Source organism: Bison bison, unplaced genomic scaffold (genome assembly GCF_000754665.1).
Source record: "Bison bison bison isolate TAMUID 2011002044 unplaced genomic scaffold, Bison_UMD1.0 scf7180017864290, whole genome shotgun sequence".
In the NCBI taxonomy this organism is placed as follows: domain Eukaryota; kingdom Metazoa; phylum Chordata; class Mammalia; order Artiodactyla; family Bovidae; genus Bison; species Bison bison.
This window is the reverse complement of record NW_011494862.1, coordinates 1716889-1738228: the sequence shown is the minus strand read 5'-3', so window position 1 is coordinate 1738228 and position 21340 is coordinate 1716889. Positions and strand designations below refer to the sequence as shown.

The following is a 21340-nucleotide window of genomic DNA, read 5'->3' as shown; positions in this document are numbered from 1 at the left end:
GATGAACATGGGTCCAAAATCTGTTCTCCTATTTTTTTACCTCAATGTATTAGTTTTTATTCTTGCAATTTAGAAAAAGTACTGCAGAAGCACTCAGTACAGAATACACTTACTGATGGGCTATTATGACTAATAAAGACAATAAAATTTATTAAATTAATCTGCACATTGCAATTAAACCCAGTGAATCCTTAAAATATGCTTGTTAACTTTAAAAATTATTTTAGGATGAAACCATTGGCACCCCCAAACTTTTCTTTTCAGTAAAACACCTAAGAGCCTGAATAGAGAACTGAAAACATCAGCGCGTTTAGTCCAGTTCTGCCAGACAAGGGAAAACTTCCCATACAGCCTTACAAATTAACAAATGTCCCTGGAAACCCTGACTCAGTTTCCCTTACCTTAAAAAAAAAGTAGCTAAAAGGTCATTTTCAAACTTTAATAATAACATATGTAACACAACAAAGTCCTTGAATAGTTGCTCTAATCACACAGACTGCACTGTAAGCTTGGCCAGTACACACACCCTTTATGAGTATTAATAATTCCCTTTGCTCATCCTCTTTCCCTTCATAGTCATACTACTTAAGGCTCCACATCACATGATATTCTTTAGGAAAGACCCAATACTTACCATTGCCAAAAAAATTTTTTTCAATGTAGAAATCAACAAATCAAGTCCCTTAAAATACACTTTTGAAAGAAAAATATTTGAAAAGAGTCATGGAGGCACAAAGTATAATACCAGTAACATGCTTGAGGTCCCTGTAGAATTATTTCACTGCCTTCTGTGATACTGGACCCAGTGGAGAGGTAGTAACAATGCTTCTCTATGGTCAGAATTTCTAATAGACACTGAATGAATGGAGCATATACCCTAGTCCATCAAAATGAGAACACAAAAGTAAACCATGAGCCATTCTGATGAATATCTGTTCACTCTTGCTTTACACAGAGTAGAGAAGCAGCTTTGAAAAGTTGCCATGGTCATGTTTTTCCTGAGCAATAGACATTAATAAATACCAAAACACATACACACAAATGCAAATGTGAGTTCTCTCCCTTTCTAGAATAATGTATATGGGCAGATGACATATGTGTGTATAACTGTGCATGAGTGTGTGTGTGTGTGTGATTGTCTGTGTCACATGTACTAATTGAGAAGAGACAGCATTTAACTATCTGGATGTTTGGTGACACATTCTCTGAGCCCACTGATGTTTGGTAGACGGCTGCCATGACTGGATTTTCAGTTCCTTTTAGGGGGTTTCTTATCTTTCCAAGGCTATCTTGATAGATAGAAGCCTAGGGAAGAGTTAAGTTGGAATGATAACTGCTATGACACACTTTCAGAGTAAGAGCATTAAAGAGGTGAAATTGTGAGATGCAGTATCAGAAACTTGCATATATTGGCAGAAAGGCTGGCATCTAAGTTGGAAGGCCATTGATAGGCAAACTGGACTTCTGGTTAAGGTTCCCACCAGCCTTTCTAAAGTCATTGAACCAAGAAGATAATAAGTCTTGAATAGCACTGAAGCAGGAACTATAGGTAGATTAAAAAATATTAGTCTCATTTACATTTTTAAGCCACTGGAAACACCTGTCCAATTTCTTTTGCAAGGATCTGATGGATGGGAACCGCACCCCTAATGTCATCTTTAACTCCTAACAGTGCTAAGATAACATCCTTCATTAGATAAATTTGGCAAATGCAGAGCAATAGTGTTAATTCAGCTCCAACACAAGTCTTTGTTACAGTTCTCCTTTCAGTGTAGTCAGCCCAGATAAGCTTATCACAGGGCTTTGAACTGACATTCTGGGATAGCACAATAGACAATATTACCAGAAGAATCCTTAACAAGCATCAAAAAATATCACTTCCTTCAGAGATAATTTCAGTCCATAGTTTATAAGGCAAGAAGTAAATCTTCCAAGTCCCTGTGTAAGATTAAAATCTAGTCAGAATGTGCGTGGATTTATTAAGAAATGCTACATGAAATTTAGCTGGAGAAATCTAGTACCTCTGTAGACACATTTTTTTTCTGAAGAGGGCAATGCACATGAGCTTCTAACTGAAAACTCCCTCAGTAATGCTCTTTCTGTTTGTCTTGCCTTGTTATGCAAAGGTTAAATTCAGTTTGAATTAATGAAAATGATTTAATCTTGATCATTAGTAAACTTAGTTTATTTAGGCCGGTGTTTAAAGAACTAGCTTAAGAACTCTTCGCAAACAAGACCAGGCTCCATAACAAAATGATATCCAATCTCTCTTTTAAGGCTATTTTCTAAAATCTGTGGGCCATGACTGTAGAATTCTTCACTCCCCCAAATCACATTAACAATGTTTGACATGATGACGGACAGAGCAAAAAGAATTCATTTCTGCCAAATAAGTATAGGCAACACTGCTGTTTTTCTTTTTTTTCCACAACCATTCTCTTCTTATTCCATTTTGGTAAATTTCTAAGGAATGTTTCAAATCTGTAAGACAGACCTTGACTTAAGAGGTGGCCTCTCTGCCATTTTCATGGCAGATTTGAGACCCATTATGCACTCGATTCTGCATTGTGAAATCCAGGCTGGGGACAAATTTCTGCCTGTCATCTTAGGAAAGGCCAGGAGTTTTGCACCATCCTGTAGTGTGAAAGCAGAAAATCAAAGGCAGGGTAGGGCTGCCTGCTTCTTTCCTAATCAGCTTGCTGCTTTTCTGAGGCAATCTTGGTTGTCACCATGTCAAGCTTAGAAGGGTAGTTTAGTAGAATAAAATGTAGTTTAAACAACATGTCTCCCAGGAAAGTTCCTCTTTACACTTAATATTGAATGCAAAAAGCTAATCAGTTAATTTGATGCTTGGCTAAGAACCATGACACAGGGAACGCATTTAAGAAGCACAAAATTCTTCTTAAAAAAACCTGATAAGAGCCCGAATAAGAAGACAAGAGTCCCAAATATTTTCCTCACATCATTCTTTCTGTTGCAGTGACAGCCCCCTACAACTAGAGCCTGTGGACAAAATGAAACCCCTCACCCCAAGGGTATGCTGTAAATTGCAGAGATAAAAACATCTTAGAAGAATTTTTAAAATTTTTAAACAGTTCACTGAAAAAGATAGCATGGATAACTGTGTCAATGACCTCTCCTGTCTACTGTCAATTTCAGAAGACAAGTTTCCACTGTAAATGTTTAATCAGTGTAGTCCCAGGAACCCAGAGCAGAAAACCTTATCTTCTCTCCCAGCTTCTCTGCTTTGCAAGCTCTTTCCTAGCTCTCTCAGTTCTTTGCAAGCACTTTAGGTTTTTCTCTCTCATCAGAGCTGGGAGCTCTGTAGGTTCTGAGCTAAACAGAAGCCCTGTGGTTTGATTCCATTAGTCTGAGCCCTGGTCCGCTGCAAGCAAACTGCAGCATTTCTGTTTGTACATCCTGGCAACCGGGTTCTAGACCAGCCACAAACACAGGCTGCACACATATTTCAACGCTGTTCTCCCCAAACCTTGCCTGTAGCCAGTCAACCACAACAGAAAGCATCCTACCTTCCATCATGGTGGCAGAATTGCATTCCTTAATTTCCAAAGAGTCTGAAAAAACACAGGAGGATACGATTCCAGGTCTCAGCTTAAGTCCTCGCAAAGCTGCTGCCGCCGCCGAGAGATCAGCTGTGTCCGCTACTGAAGCCAAAGGAGACAAGTGTTAACCCCATAGATAGGCCATGGATGCTGCTGGTGCTGCTTCACCTACAGGCTCCCAGGAAGATGCTGCGAGAGAAAGGGAGAGGAACAGGCAGCCGGCCGAGCTGCACCGCCTGCGTTGCCTCGGCCAATCCCTTCAGCTCTGGACCGCGTCACATGGTAGCCAGCCCGCATCTCCTGACACAATACCCCGGGAGAGCACACAGAACCTATTTCCCGTCCCCATTCCCCTCCACCCCCATCCCCTCCGGCTTGTCACCAAATGCACAGCCCCTTCCCCACCTGGTGACGCACTTCCCCCGCCCCTCCTCTTCTTCTTAAGCTTATTGCAGCGGTTGGGTACCCGAGATTAATTATCAGACGCCGCCACCTTCACCGCGGACTCGGGCATGAAAGGCGCACCTAAGTGACTCGCTGCGGAGAGGAATTATTATTATTATTTTAAAGAAACACTTCTTAATAATTCCGTGCAGCCTGGAGTCTTGGCTGCTCACACTCAAGCTCCCATTCCCATCTCCCTTTGCCCTGAAGGAATTCCAAATGTCAGTATCTGTGGCCTCCGCACACATCTGTGACTCTCTCTCTCTCATTCAGGAGAGAAAACTCAATCTGGCTGACGTCACATCATAAACAATTATCCCCAAAAGGATGGTGCAGAAGAAATTTCACCCCAGCTGCCTTCAAGAGAGCCAGGGGATTAATCGCGCATGACATGCCGAAGGGCTGGGAACTGTCATTAAAACAAAGAAACAAAAGAACCCACCCGAGTGGGGCTCTGGAATCGCACTGGCAACGCATGAGATAATTTCTGGGGCGGGAGGCGGGAGAGAGGGGAGCAGGCAGAGAGGGAGGCCTCAGATGGACTACAGCTAGCCGTGCGCGCCGCTTCCTCCCTACTGGACCCGGGCAGCAGGACGCCACGGGGACCGCGGGGCGCAGCTCTGCTCCGCAGCGTTCGAGTCCAGCCGCCAGCGCATCCTTCCGGCCCAGCGCGCACGTGAGCCGCCGCGCAGCCCCAGGTGGAGAGTGGCCGGTACTACCCACTGCAGTCCCTGTAGGAAACCCAACTTTCTTCTAAATGACACTTCGTCCCCTCCCCCTCAAGCACCTCTAGGATCTATCTGCAGGCCTGAAAGCTCATTCGTTCACTCCAGTGGGGATCCGGAGGGGGACCCAAGTGTGGAGCCCTGGCCCGAAGGACCGGTGGAGTCCCGGTTATACAGCTTCCAGGGATGGGCTCTGGGCGCCGTGCTGCTGCTTATGTGGGAAAGGTTATGACACCTCGGCTGCTGGGTTGAGACTGTCACCTGACTGGTCCCTAGGGATCCGGGAGCCTTTCAGAGGGCTCCCAAGTACGAGAGGGTCTGGAGTTCCTCAGTTCCATTCTAGCAGGTTTAGTCCTCAGAGCGCTGAGGAAGCAGAGGGCAGGCGGAGTTTGGGAGGGAGGAGGAGACAGAAGGAAGATAGGAAAGAAAGGAAAGGCCTCTTCAGAACCCTAGGAGACAACAGCACAAGCGGGCATGTCTCCCTCTACAATCTGGCGACGTGACTAGGAGAAAGGCCATGACATCACAGAGCAATTGTGAACATCAAAGGAAATAACGTCAAGAAGTAAGGTGCTTTGCACATCAGGGTTGAATCTCCAATACTATTGTTAATTATTTATATTATACATCTACCCATGAACTTTTGATATTGCCCAACCGTGGACATAGTCTAGTTCTTTCTATGAGAGCAAATATTCTATGAGAGAGGTATTGGCGGCTGAGAACTACTAGAGAAAATATAACTAGAAGAGCTAACTGAAACCATATTAACAGATGAAAAAAATTCAGTTCCTTAGCAACTTAGAAGTTTTGAAAAAACTCCTTGGTCTCCCTAAGGACACATATTTCAATGGCCTTGAAATTTCAAAATGAAACTCTGCAGGAGATACAGACACTTATGCCTTTTCCCTTATATCTGTGAAGCAGTTGAATTTTAAAAGAGGGAAGAATTCTGAAGCAAAACATGGTCTTGAGTACAACTTACAGTTCTCTGAAAACTGCAAGAGTATTCTTGCAAAAAACAGATTGATTAGTGTAGGAGTCTTTAGCCAAACATTTTTTAATGGTTAAGAATATGGATAGATATTAGTGTCAAACAGACTGAGATCAAGTTCTGTCTCTGTCACTTCATGAGCTCTGTGACCCTGGACAAGTTATGTAATTCTCTGTGACTCACAGCTTCCTTATTTGTGAAATGGAGATAATAGTACCAAGTTCATAGGACTATAAATAGTACTAATAACAAATCTTTATTAATGACTTACTGTGTGCTAAGCAGTGTCCTAAATACTTTGCCAGTTAATTACTTAGTATTGTGTCTGGAGCATAATAAACCCTTCATATTGTCTTTTTAAGATTATTTCTACCAAAGGGCTACCAGAGGCATCAAAGAAGCTTGTAGCCAACTGAGAGTTATACCACATACACAGAAAACAACTTAGTGAAAGATTAGGTGATTCATCCAGAGGTGTAATGTTATTAGAGAGTTCTCAGAGACTGCTGTGTAGAAGAGTGATTACTGAATAATATAGGGAACTCTAAATTAGAAAATTGTCTTAATATGGAGTCTGGAGGTAAGTGGAGGCCCTGAGGTGCAGGGCTAGGCAACATTGTCAAAGATATAAGGGGAAAGGAGAGCCAGGGAAACCCAGACTGCCTGCCTTTTCTCACCTAATGTGAGTTTTACAGTGTGTTAGAGCAAACCTCTCCGATTCAGTGTGGGCACACATCAGTTTTGTTTACAACTAGACAGAAACAGGAAGTGGAGAAGGAAATGGCAACTCACTCCAGTATTCTTGCATGGAGAATCCTAGAGACAGCAAGCCTAGTTGGTGGGCTGCCGTCTATGGGGTTGCACAGAGTCGGACACGACTGAAGAGACTTGGCAGCAGCAGCAGAGACAGGAAGACAACTCAGAGATTCTTTTGGTTAGTGGAGTGTTCATAGAAAAAAGAAGTGTCTAGTTTCGATTGCTAGAGAAGGAACAAGAAAGGGATGTATGGTAAAGGTTGTTAGGTCAGTATCAAGACTGGTTAAACTTTATGTAAGCTTATCAAAAAAAATATTACCATCAGTTATAAAAGCATCTGATGAGCAAAGTTCTACTTCAAATAAAAAACTGTTCAATTATATTATCAGAAAAAGATTACACATTCTAATTTTTTTCATAGGTTTTTTTTGGGGGAAAAGTTATTTTCTCAAGAAGAAAGTACTTTAAATTGTAGCCCCGATTTCATCCCTTCCTAGGATAGCTTTTTCTTACCAAAGAGTACAAAGGAGAATTTCTAGCTGCTATAATAGTGAAATACTTTTTTTCTTTTTTCTGGTTTTAAATGGAAGACAAAAGATCTGTGGAAAAGATCTGGCAAATTACTGACTTGCCCCAAAGTACAAGGGCTATGCAGGAGTCTAACCCAGGATGGCAAATGTGTGCCCAGATCACACCAGGCTCTCAGAGAGTGCCTGAGACTAGTCCAAGACCCCAAAACTTAATTGCCGAAACTACTAGACATTTAAAATTTTTTTCTGAAATAATATTTGTATGCTAGTGATGCTTTGCTAGCTAATGTGAAGAGCCAACCTGTTGGAAAAGACCCTGATGCTGGGAAAGATTGAGAGCAGGAGGAGAAAGGGACAACAGAGGATGAGATGGTTGGATGGCATCACTGACTCATTGGTGCTGAGTTTGAGCAAGCTCTGGGAGATAGTGAAGGACAGGGAAGCCAGGTGTGCTGTAGTCCATGAGATGGCAAAGAGTCAGACATGACTTAACAACTAAACTGAACTGAAGCCCTATTACACATTTTTTTAAAAAAACAAATCCTATTATATAATTTACCATACACATTGAATTTCTTCACTATTTCTCAATTGTAGTATGTATGTGGTGGGGGTCAGGAATCAGCTTATATTTCAGAAAGAGAAAGAAAATAATCAGAACTGAGTCACAAAGGAAGAAACAAAATTAACACAAAAGGAAAGCTTTTAAAAATGGACCCAGATACATAGCTCCAAGATAGTGACCTAAGGACAACATTGACTCTGTGCCTCTTGCTCTCCCTGCTGAAGCAGTTCAGTGAATGTCAGAAGGGAAATATTTTCTAAGCTCTGGAAATCAGCAAGGGTCCCACTTGAAGAATTAGATTTCCATGGGATGAAACAGATAAGGAGCAGAAAATATATATACCCATGCTCAGTATATTTATATTCTTTGTTAACAGGAAAAACCCCAACTGGAACTGACATGGGCAGAGAAGGAATCTTATGGGTATCTCACAGTATGGGAAGAGCTAAGGGAGAGCAGGAATTCAGTCCTCCAGGAAACAATGTGACCAGAACCAAGTACTCACAACTCTGTTTCTCCCAGCCCATCGACTTCTTTTTGCTTCCTCGTTTTTCTGCCTGTGATCAGAGAGCTGGCCATTTAAGTCTTTCAGGCTCATATCTTCATAGCTTGACTATCTGAGATCTACTTCAAAAACACTTCCAGGAAGGACTCTGGCTGACTCTGGTTTGGAGCACCGTTCAAACTTTGGACCCATTAACTAGGCCAGGTTGATGACGTCTCATGATGGACTTCTTCAAATCTAAAGTTACTTTGGGCTTAGTCATATGTCCATTACTAAGACTAAACCCAGGAGGAAAACAGGCACGTTTCTATGACAAGCAATAATATGAACCCCTTACGATTGGAGGGATAGAAGAGACATTGTCAAAGGAAGAGAGGACACTATTACCAGAACAAATGTTGGGAGAGAAACTATAAAACAAAAACTGTCCATCATGTAGACATTAGTCAGTGAACCCAAGATAAAATTTGCAGAAGGATTCATGATGGCAGAGGGACTCAGATGCCATACTCACAGCATTCAGCATATGTGAAAGGTTATTCGTATATTCTCACTCACTACATTCAGAGGGAATTGCAGACCCTATAGTCATCCTCTTCCTCTCTGTGGGAAAGGAGGGCAGAAAAGGGGAGAACTCTCCCTATTTATGGAGAAGGCAATGGCACCCCACTCCAATACTCTTGCCTGGAAAATCCCATGGGTGGAGGAGCCTGGTAGGCTGCAGTCCATGGGGTTGCTAAGAGTCAGACTGAGTGACTTCACTTTCACTTTTCGCTTTTCACTTTCATGCATTGGAAAAGGAAATGGCAACCCACTCCAGTGTTCTTACCTGGAGAATCCGAGGGACAGGGGAGCCTGGTGGGCTGCTGTCTCTGGGGTTGCACAGAGTCGGACACAACTGAAGCGACTTAGCAAGCAGCAGCAGCTCCCTATTTGTTGATCCACAGACACCAAAGACATACCCTGAAATGTTTGCCACCCTTGGGTTCTTCACTTCCCAGAGAACCGTGTATCTAGATCTATACCAGTACTGCAGGAACTTCTGTCAGCTGGGAGTACTGTTATATCTAGACTTACATTGACAAAGATAAGCAGTAAAGACTGAACACACCAGCTGAGTCAGCAATTTCACAAGAAGGAGAGGGTAAACAATCATAGCTCCACTGAAGTAGAGGAAATGTAGAAAACCAGAGAGGCATTCTTTAAAAAATCAATTTTTTACTTTTGATAGAATTTCAGGGATATAGTAGCAGTAAGCAAGAGCAGACTGCTATGATAAGAGTATACTGAGGGCCAGAAAGAGAGTATGAAATTAGTAAAAGCATTCTTATTAAAATTTTTAGATGTTATAGCTGTAGTAAAGATATGATACTGATAAGAGGGAATATTAATGGGCCCAGTGGCAATATGCTTGAAATATAGACTGTCCCAAACACAGTGGAATTTTTTTCTCTTTGAAGAATCAGTTAACTCAGATAAAGCTTTAACAGTTTGAGAAAGTAAAAAGATAAAGCTCTGAAATTCATTCGTGAATTATAAAATCTAACAAAAAATACTTTAAAAAGCTCAATCTTGCTTCTGAATATTGATGCAAAACTTTTACATAAAATAACAGTAAATGAAATCTAGCTTTTCAAAAGCATTATATGTATTTATATATATTTAATATACATATATTACAGATATGCTAATAAGTTAGACTTTATCTTAGGGGTAAGAAAAAGTAATTCAACATTAAGAAATCTAAAGTATTATTCACAATGTTAAGCTATTGAAAACAAAATTATGTTATTATCTCCATAATTGCTAAGGAGATATCTGATAAATTTCAACTTTTATCACTCATTAAATAAATAAAAATCTATTATAGAAAGATATTTTTAAAAGTTCCTTGGTATGATGAGATAAGCAAATCTCTTCCCTAAATCTGTCATCTTGTTAAATGGAGACATGTTGAAAACAATCTTTATTAAAATCAGAAATAAGACTTAAATTATGCCTGTTATTTAATACTTAATACTGTTTTATGGATGCTGGCCAAAAAATTAAGGATAAAAATTATAAAATTGTGTCAAAGATAGTGACATGTATTAATCACAGCATTTTCTCTATCAAATACACAGGAAGACTGCATTTGTTGGTTTTCCTTGCATCTGGATGGAGTTATATGACTGAAATAAGGCAGTGGAATTTCCCAGGCCGGGCCTTTACAGACACCCTACATGCTCTCCATACCTCTTTTTTCCCTTCCAAATGGCAAAGAGCTGCTTGATATTCATTAGACTTCAAATGCGCAAAAACTAAACTTGTATTGTGTTCATCTCTATACCATTTTTAAACATTATATATGTGAATATGTACAGTTAGCATATTATAAGTGAGTATAATCTTTTGTGAATGATATATCCCATAGTATATATCTTTAAAAGAGCTAGAGGAAGAGTAATCCAAACAGGGGACACTTCAGGTGTAGAGGCCATCAAAGGGAAAGGATGCTGAGCAGCAACATGGTGGTTGGCAAGAACACGCGCCTTACAGAAGGTAGCAAAAAGGAAACCAAGAAGGATGTAGTTGACTCATGTTCTAAAACTGGTATGATGTGAAAACGCCAGCTATGTTCAACATAAGAAATACTGGGAAAACACTAGTCACGAGAACTCAAGGAAACAAAATCTCATCTGATGACCTCACAGATCATCAAATTCAAGCTAGTTACTGAAGATGTTCAGTAATTAAATCAGTAATTCAGTAACTCGAAAAACTGCCTAAGTTCCATGGCTGACTTCTTACCTGTGACAGACTGTGCTCCCTGGTCTAAAAATAGCAGATCATGATTGAAGCTCATATTGATGTCAAGCCTACCCATAGTGTTTGCTTCATCTATTCTGTGTGAGTTTTACTAAAAATGCAACAATTAGATTTGGAAGATCTCCTATGCCCAGCACCAACAGGACTGCCAAGTCTAGAAGATGATGATGGAAATCGTGACCCAAGAGGAGCAGACAAATGACTTGAAAGAGGTAGTCAATAAATTGATTTCAGATAGCATCAGAAAAGAAGTAGAAAAAGCTTGACAGTCTATTTATCTGCTCCATGATGTCTTTGTTAGAAAAGTAAAAATTCTGAAGAAGCTCAAATTTGAACTGGGAAAACTCCAGAGCACCATGGTGAAGACAATTTTTGGAGAAGCTACTGGAGATGAGACAGGTGCTAAAGTCAAATGAGCTAATGGATATGAGCCACCAAGAATCTGTTTAAAATTCAGACAATTAATGATGATAAATAAAAGATCTTATTTGTGATGTTTAAAAAACAAAGAAAATAACTAGGTATGTTCTGGAATCTAAAACTGCACTGTCTGATACAGTAATCACTACTACATGTGATTATTTAGCAGCTGAAATGTGCCTGGTCTGATAGAAAAAAAACTTATGGTTATCAAAGGGGAAAGTCATGGAAGAGGGATAAATTAGGACCTTGGGATTAACATATATACACTACTGTGTATAAAATACATAACCAGCAAGGACCCACTATATTTTATATACTATATCATATAGGGAATTATATTCAATATCTTATAATAACTTATAATGGAAAAGAATCTAAAAAGAATACATATATTATATGCAACTGAATCACTTTGCTGTACATCTGAAACTAATGCAACATTGTACATCAACTATATTTCAATAATTTTTTTAAAAAAGACATGTGACTAGTCTGAATTGAGATGTGATATAAGGGTAAAATGCACACTTGATTTTGAAGAGAGGACAAAACAAAGACAGCCTAAAATATCACATTTATAAATTTGATATTGATTACTTGTTGAAATGATAATGTTTTATATATTTGATTAAATAAAATATATTAGTAAATTAATCTTGTTTCTTTTTAATGTGTGTACTTGAAAATTTTAAATTATATATGTGGTTCACTTTTGTGGTCCATGTTATATTTCTGTTTTTCTTCTGGAGACTGACAGAAAACCAGTAACAAAACATTGTGAGTAAGTACGGGATGAGTTAATTTAAGAGGTTATGTGTTAAGGGTGTATGTCATGATCACATTCACATTTATTCATTTCTTCACCAGGACTTCCCTGGTGGCTCAGACAGTAAAGAATCTATCTACAATGAGGGAGACCTGGGTTCCATCCCTGGGTCGGGAAGATCTGCTGGAGAAGGAAATGGCAATCCACTCCAGTACTATTGCCTGGAAAATCCCATGGACAGAGGAGCCTGGTAGGCTACAGTCCATGGGGTCGAAAAGAGTCGAACATGACCGAACGACTTCACTTTCCTTTCACTTTCACCCAACAAAGAACTGTTAAGAATTATCTATGCCCAGACACTGTGTCAGGTTTGGGGGACACAAAAATAGAAAAGACATAAACTTTTCAAGAAGCCTATAGCACAGGGGAGGAGGCAGATAAGCAAACCAAAAATTACGATACTGGTTTATAAATGTTCAGATTTAAGGCAACACAAAACAGGGGCACCTGGGGTAAAGGGGAGGCAAATAAGACTTTCAAGAAGAACTGCTTGACCTGTCTTTTAAGGGCAAATAGGATACTCTTACAGACCCATTCTTATCCAGCCCTACCTCATTCTTATTTCTCTTCAACTTGGATTTTTCTGATAGCCTTTTCATTGTTCTGGCTAGATCTCCTGTTCAGTGGTCGACAAAAACGCCCATTGTCAAACTTTGGCATCAACTTACTTAAACTCAATCCTGGTTTTCCTTTAATGATATATTTTCTCTTTCCTCTGTGTCCACTCTACTGGAGACCATCTCTCTCTGCCATATCCTACTCTTCATGCCCAACACACTAGGTGAGGAGAGGGTGACATTGTCTTACTTCCCCATTTCAGCTTCTGTGTTGATCATTTGTTGCCATTGCCAAAGACATCTTCTAGGTCCATCCTGCCTACTTGCCCCCACTTTTGTTGTTTTTCTTTTTATTATATCAACCCCAGACCAACTCCAGGTCAAGTTTTCCTCTATGACTTCAGCAACTGTATCACAGTCCTCTTTATCTCACCACCTGGCCTCATTTTTCATGGCTTCAGCATCTCTTCCATCATCCAGCATACCTACCTCACAGTTCCTTGAGTTTCTTAAGTCTGATGACCTTAATTCTCTTACTATTTTTATCTTAGTCACTAAAAGCATAGCCATATTTTGGACCTCATCTTTATTTTTATTTCTTTGACTGAGCCTCTAAAGAAATAGAGGTTTTTACCTAACCTCTAAACTCTTTATCCACCCTTCTCCACCCTTCACATACCACATGTATGCCTTAACACCTCCTGAATCTACTTTTGCTTCTTATTGTGATCTCTAGGACTGTGGCTCTTTCTTATTCACTTCTCATAGCCTTGGGAGTAAAATCTGTGGTGAGCTAAGAAAGCAGTCCCTCCCTCAAAACTCAATAATATCTGTTCTAGTTCTATAACAGTAGTATCTGTTCTAGTCTTTTCTCTTGATAAATGTCATTCTTCAAGGTCAAACTCAAATTTTCATCAGGAAACCAAACACAGGGATCTTTCCTTCTTTAACTCCTACTACAGGAACCAAATCAACTTTTGATTATATAGCTTAGCTTAAGTCATCTCCAGATTCTTTCTTATCTACTAGTCATTGCCCAATAGAAATCTGTAAGAAAAGAAACATACTTTCTATTTATTTGATGTTTTCTAAACAAATAACACAATAATAGATATATATTTGGTGATTAGAAAATTATTTGATAAACACATATATAATTTTTATTTTGGTATGTAAATCTAGTAATAAAACATTAATCTGCTTATTCTCATAACTACTTCTCATAATTATTTCTCATAATTACTTCAAAAAATATTGAGGAGAAAGTAAAAATTTCTTGTTTAATCTCCTCAGAGAGGTCTGTGAAAATCCCAGTGGGAATATAAGCCTGGCAATTATTTATCTGATTGGATCCAGAAGCTGGACCTGGTTGTGAGAAGTTTTTATTAGAGAAATCAGAAAAAGAAACTACAGAGCACCATGATAACAGCTAGAGTTTAGAAGCATCTCATAGCATTCTATATTTTATTAAGCACTCTACAGGCAGTCTGTTAAATGCTTGATGATTATTATTTCAATTCCTCCAAACCTCTGAGTTAGGTATTCTATTCCCATTTTACAGATAAGGAAATAGACTCAGAACTAGTAAATGACTTCTCTAAGAGAATAGCAAATATCAGAGCCAGGGTTTGAACTCACATCTGACTCTAAAGCCCATGACTTACCCTTAAAATTTGATGAGTTTAAATTTGTTCTGTGACTAGTAATTGATTTGGGAGGGGGGGTCTAATATTTCTCAATTCTTTTGGTATTACAACTCGCTTCTTTAGGGAGAAATTCCCTTCTTCTTCCCGCCACACTCCTTCATGAAGAAGTAATGTTTGCTATTATCTCTCAACATGACAATGCCTCTTTATCCATAGTATTTGGTTGAGGAATAGATGGCTACTCAAGCTGAGCCAGCACCGCCTGATTTCCAGATCATGACCCATGCTGGCCCAGTGAAGATTCTTCTTCAAGAGTCAAGAGACTAAACCTGTGAGTGAGGAGTCTTTTCCTGTTAGGTATTCCAATTAGAAGAATGTAAACCTGAAGCCATGGCATGTCCCTCATCTCCTGAAAGAAGACTGTGTGCAAGAGAGAATAAAACTGACATGGTGAGAGAGAGAAGGAGAGATAGCCCTATTGCTTGCAATCCCCCTTTTTTTCTTTACTGCTTCTGACCTTCCCATGGTTACAGGAACCAATAACTTCCTATTTTGCCCAAGCAAGTGCTTTTTCTCATTCGCAAAAGAGTCATAAATGATTCAGCCCAACCCAGGAAGTGCTGAAGGTCAAAAGTCAGTAAAATTAAGACCTGTTAGCACAATGAAGGAGCAAATGAAGTGTTGGAAGCAAAAGACAAAGCCAAGAGGTTGCAAATCAGACAGTGCTGAGAGTGGATCGGAGATGAGAGACAGTGAAATTAAAGCTACTGAGACCATTTATTCTTCAAGAGCTCTATGAGACCTGAAACTTTTTTTTTTTAAAGGTCATTAGCCAAAAAAGTCAGCTTATTCAAAAGCATAGATTGAGTAAGAGCAATAATCAGAATTTTATAAGATAAAATCATTCCTTGAAAGAATTAAGCCAGCCCTATCTTAAAAGGGTAGCTTTTTTTTTTTTTTTTTTTACTGGTATTCACTACCTTCTTTTTAATGACCATTACAAACCAAATAAATCATATACTAGATGCAAAGAAGAATCTAAAAGAAATCAAAGATATTCAATATAATACCTCATACTGGCCAAGAATTAGAGTTATATAAAATTTACTCAGAGATGAAAAACAGCCTTGGCTCTGAGTAGACTTAATTTCACCAGGATGATGTGTTGCAGTTTAGATTAAGTGAGAATTAGTCTTTGACAATGGACTGCAGAGGCACACTAATATGGTTGTAAAAAAGAAGCTTCCTCAGTCTGCATTTTCATTGCAAAAATATAATTGCAAGAGTTTAATTTCCTAACTGGGTTTACCTAGAGATCCATGTCAAGGAGCAGGCTCTAAAATGTAAATAATTCATTGGTTCATCTAGTGATTTTCAAAGCTACCAAGGACTTTAGCGCCCTGACCTCTAGGAGAAAGGGGTGAAGTCTTGGACTGAAGCTTTATTTAGCAAATCCTTTCCATTCAAAACCCATAAGCTTCTTGTCCCAGTCAGCAAGTGTCCAGAAGGTGCCTTGTCAACAGATCCCATTCGAGGGGAGCACTGCTGGGAGCTGACAGAAGTGGGAGGAGCCTTGGGAGCTTCCGTTGCAATCTGGCCCCTCCTGTGAATTGAAAACAACTTTGGTTTTTCAGCTGGAAGTAAATTACATTCCTTGAACTCACTTTCTGTTTTGTGATGTGCCTGTATGCATATGTGGTATGTGTGGTTTGTACATGTGTGTGCACATATACAAATGTGCTTATCAACTGTAATTGGGTGGTGTTTTCACATATGGCATAGTCCAATAAAAATTGTGGAATTTCCAATTACTTCCTGTAATTTCTATGATCATTGTCCAGAAGAAGAGCAATATCAATCCAACTCATTGAAGAGTCAAGTAGTATGGTTAAAATTGTGGAGGGTTGCTAATTTAAATGGATCAATATGTGCCCATGGTTTAATGATAATCATTCAACTTTTTTTTGTTGTTGGAGGCTTTAAAATTAGGGCGTGGCCTAAGATTTACACACAAAGAAGACATGCTTATAGGACTGCTTTCCCCTACCTCTCTTTAAGAAAATCATTGTGCCTCTATTGAGTCACTTCACTGGAAATAGGCCATGGTGAAATGTTTCTACCATAAAAAGGACAAATTACTAAGTTCTCTAAATCTTATCACTCTTACAGTTGACAATTAAACCAAATTATTACACCCATAAAATAGTATTAAGGAAGGTCCTTGCTAAATAAATTGTTTCAGTTTCAGGGTTGCTTGATAAATAGTGGACCTTTGTCAGCAAAGTAATGTCTCTGCTTCTTAATATGCTGTCTATGTTGGTCATAGCTATTCTTCCAAAGAGCAAGCATCTTTTAATTTCATGGCTGCAGTCACCATCTGCAGTGATTTTGGAGCCCAAGAAAATAAAGTCTGTTGCTGTTTCCATTGTTTCCCCATCTATTTGCCATGAAATGATGGGACCAGATGTCATGATCTTAGTTTTTTGAATGCTGAGTTTTAAGCCAGCTTTTCATTTTCCTCTTTCACTTTCATCAAGAGGCTCTTTAGTTCCTCTTCACTTTCTTCAATAAGAGTGGTATCATCTGCATTTCTGAGGTCATTGATAATTCTCCCGGCAATCTTAATTTCAACTTGTGCTTCATCCAGTCTGACATTTCGCTTGATATACTCTGCATATAAATTAAATAAGCAAGGTGACAACCTACAGACTTGACATACTCTTTTCCCAGTTTGGAACCAGTCCATTTTTCCATGTCTGGTTCTAACTGTTGCTTCTTGACCTGCACCAGGTTCCTCAGGAGGCAGGTAAGGTGATCTGATATTACCATCTCTAAGAATTTTCCACAGTTTGTTGTGATCCACACAGCAAAGTCTTTGGCATAGTCGATGAAGCAGAAGTAGATGCTTTTCTGGAATTTTCTTGCTTTTTCAATGACCCAAAGGATGTTGGCAATTTGATCTCTGGTTTCTCTATCTTTTCTAAATCCAGCTTGAACATCTGGAAGTTCCCAGTTTGCATACTGTTGAAGCTTCACTTGGAGAATTTTGAGTACTGGTTTGCTAGCGTGTGAGATGAGTACAATTGTGTGGTAGCTTGAAGCTTCTTTGGCATTGCCTTTCTTTGGGATTGGAATGAAAACTGACCTTTTTTAGTCCTGTGACTACTGCTGAGCTTTCCAAATTTGTTGGCATATTAAGTGCAACACTTTAACAGCATCATCTTTTAGGACTTTAAATAGCTCAGCTGGAATTCCATCACCTTCACTAGCTTTCTTTGTAGTGATGCTTCCTAAGGTCCACTTGACTTCCCACTCCAGGATGTCTGGCTCTAGGTGAGTAATCACACCATCATGGTTATCTGGGTCATTAAGATATTTTTTGTATAGTTCTTCTGTGTTTTGTATAGTCCTTTATCTATAGGACTTGCCAAAGACTCCATATAGCATTCATATCTGTCATAGACACTTCACCATCATTGGGTGTGCAGGTTTATATGGCTCAAGTGGCAAAACAGCTTGACTAGCAAGCAACCTGGGCCTGTTGCACAGCTTTTTCTTGCCCTTTTTCTCTGTTCAATACTGGCAGTTTTATCAGATTATTCAGTAAATGGATCAAATCAGTGTTCTTAAATGAAGTATGAGTGAGTGAGTGTTAGTCACTCAATCGTGGCTGACTCTTTGCAATCCCGTGGACTGTAGCCCACCAGGCTCCTGTGTCCATGGGATTCTCCAAGCAAGAATACTGGAGTGGGTTGCCATTCCCTTCTCCAAAATGAAGTATAGATTATTTCATAATCCAAAGAGGCAACTAGGTCTACACCTTTTTCTTACTTGTTGGAGTCACTTGTCCTTCACTTTGTAGAAATCATCTCAATGTATCCCAGAAATTCCTTGAGTTCCTAGAAATTTCACTGAGTTTGTGAACCCTGAAATTTGTGGCCTTACCCCCTGGTATGCTTGGGTTTGTTAAGGTATACAAGGATATTAGCAGCTTCCTGCTCACTAGTTTCAATCAGCCTGATGGCATCAATGCAAAAATATTTTCCCATAGAATCACTAGATAAACAAGGTCCTTGAGCACAGAAGTATTAGAGAGGTTTGAGGTAAGGCAACCTAGTGAAGGTGCATTGTTACTCCCTCTATATGAAAGAACACTTGTTCTGGTTGTGTTTACTAACAAGGGAAGGGAAAAAAAAAAAAGCACTCGTTAGATCAATAGCTACGTATCAGATATCAGGAGCTGTGTTGATTTGCTACAGTAAAAATTTACTTCTGGTCAACAGTTTCAATTGAAGTCACCATCTGACTAGGTTTATGATAATTCACTGTCATTTCCAGGATTTATATTTTCTCTGTCCTGGCCTAGTAGATAGATTGAATGGGTAAAGTTGTAGAGACCAGTATCTCCCCATATTTCAAGACTTTGATGCAGTATTACTTTTGGTTTACTATTTCAGTAGGAAGAGGCCTTTCCCACCATAATACTTGCCATTCCACAGATCAAGGTGCTAATATGAGAAGGCTGCATATGCCTGTTCTAACTATGCATTCAGAACCAGGAAAATAGCCAGAACTTGGGCTTACAGACAGGCATGGGTCAAAACTCCATCAACCACCTGTTCTCCATAAGTCTCTCATTTTGACTAGTGGACCCCGGTAGCATTTGTTTTTAGGAATGAGCAGCCATTCAGAGTCAGTTTCTATTAATCCCTGGAAGATGTGTCTAGTTTCCTTTCCTCAGTGTGCAGTCACCCCAGTGAATGTGTTAGGGGAAGCACACTGACTGAAACCACCCACCCTGGCCAGGCACCATAGTAACCATTTGCATGAGTTGTTTTATGACAGGAGATCCTGATAAGGAATACGGAACTAATAAGTCACCACCAACAGGGAAGAGTTCGGGAAAGGTCGAAAGGAGACACTGCGTGTCCGTCCACTTCCCAGAATCCCTCTCGCTAGCATCCATCTTGGCTGAGCGATGCGTGCGCCACCAGGAAACTCTGAATTAGAATGATTGGCCAAAGACCACCGGGAAACTAATCCCATCACTATAATCCCAAGACTGCCTTCTCCTGGGTTCCCTTACCCTACTGCTCTCCACCTCGGTGCCCTTTCCCAATAAAATCTCCTGCTTTGTCAGCACACGTGTCTCCTTGGACAATTCATTTCTGAGTGTTAGACAAGAGCCCAGTTTCAGGCCCTGGAAGGGGTCCCCCTTCCTGCAACAAATGGTGACTCTAGCGGGACTCTTCTTCGCTGAGACTGACATCCTGACTATTTGGGGTACTCAGGGGCCAGCTTGCCTGCCAATGGACCAGACCCAGTGGCCGCAACTGGGACCCTTTTGTCCCTGGTCTCCTCCTGACGTGGACAACTGGCCAGAGTGCCCCGACCAGGTAAGGAACAAGAGACTTTATTGACCTCTTTCCCCTTCCCTCTCTCTTTCCTCTCCTCAACCCTTCCTATCCTTCCCCGTTTTTCTAGATCTCCAGTCCTGGATGCAGGAATCTGGTTGAAGGGCCTCAGCCTGAGCTGAGGATTGGAGACTGATCACCTCCTCTTGGCAGAGAACTCGAATTCTGGTTCTGCTCTGGTCTGGTCTGATTTCTGGTAGGGCCAAGTTCCATTCCTCCCTTCTCTGGAGGCCCAGGGTAAAGTCCCATAACGCCTGGGTATCTGTAGGTGGCAGACATCTGTAAAGCCACCCCTTTCACCCCCCTCTCCCGCCTCCTCCCCCTTCTTCTTTCAACCTGGCTTCCTTTCCTCCCTTTGAAATCTTTGAAGATGTTAGTACTTGGATCTGAAGTTCTGTGTCTCTATAGGAGGTTTTCTGAGGGACTTTATTCTTGTATTTAAGGGAGTGTCTGATGAGGACTGCCAGGTTTATATGTGTGTTTTAACTCTGTGTTCTATGTTGTGATTTTTGATGGCCATTTTGCTTTGTCTGGCCACCATTTGGTTTAGACCTGCTGCCATTTTGTTAGAACTTGATTTTCTTTCCCTGTGCCTTGAGACCAGGGCTCTCAGGAGCACTTATCTAGACCATCTCTAACTCCTGAGACGAGGGAAAAGGGGAAAAAGACTTTAAAAATTTTATTTCAACTGTTTTTTAATAAACTAGTACATTTTATATTGTACTATCTAATTCATGACTAAACTTAGAAAATGAAGCTAGGTCTTGCACTGTGTCTGTCTAAATATGTCTTGGTATGTCTTTGTCTCTGGGTAATATTTTTGAGGTTAATTTGTAAATGAGCTCTATTTAATCAACTTAAAGAAAGGTAAGAGCTTACAAATCAAATAATTCTAAATTAAATAGTAAATTCCAGGTTCATGTGAACTGGTAAATATTCAGTATTAAATACCTGATATTAATGTTTGTTTGTTGACCTATCTAATATAGACATGGCTTAGGGTAATTAACATTAAATAGAATATTTTCATTATACCTAGGTTTAATATAAGTTAAATATTATATCTGTTGCAAGTTTGTTGACAAGGAAATTACCTCAAGTGAAGAAACTTCTAAAAAATGTAAATGAGATATGAGCTTTTATATAAACTCTATTAAGAATAATTATTCTTTAGAAATATCTGTCTAAAATAGTCTCTCCAGATTGGCATAACTTAAATTTCTAAGGGTTGTGCCAAGTGTGCAAAGTGTTGGAAATCTATTGAATAGTTAGGTCATTTCCTAATAAAATACGATTTTGAAACATTTACTACTAAACACTAATTTCCTTTTACAGAGAAACTAAAGAGATTTCGGACTATAAATGAATAATGTTTGGTGCCTTCCTAAAATGTTCTAAGAAAGCAAGGGTTTTAGAAACTATCGCTGGTATTAATGCTCACCAGTCTATAAAATGCTAGTATAAAAGTTAGTTCTTGGTTGCTAAAGGAAAGTAAGAAGTGTGTTTTCAGTAAAAAAAAAGAAAAAAAAGAAAGAAAGAAAAGAAAAAGAAAAAGGTATGAAAAAATACTAAAAAGAGTTATGC

General features: G+C 39.6%; 1 protein-coding gene and 1 pseudogene across 3 annotated transcripts in view; one reads left to right on the top strand and one right to left on the bottom strand.

Annotated features, from left to right (window-relative positions):
* SGIP1 (SH3-domain GRB2-like (endophilin) interacting protein 1) overlaps positions 1 to 4204 on the bottom strand; it is a 233732-nt gene extending 229528 nt beyond the window's left edge. For all 3 annotated transcript variants that reach the window (XM_010850276.1, XM_010850274.1, XM_010850275.1), the window contains exon 1: positions 3531 to 4204. In XM_010850276.1, coding sequence (XP_010848578.1) covers positions 3531 to 3540 — 10 coding nt within the window. In that variant the 5' untranslated portion in view covers positions 3541 to 4204. The remainder of the gene's footprint in view (positions 1 to 3530) is intronic.
* A 6385-nt stretch (positions 4205 to 10589) lies between these two features.
* On the top strand, positions 10590 to 11384 carry LOC104996173 (annotated as a pseudogene).
* The last annotated feature ends 9956 nt before the right edge of the window (positions 11385 to 21340 follow it).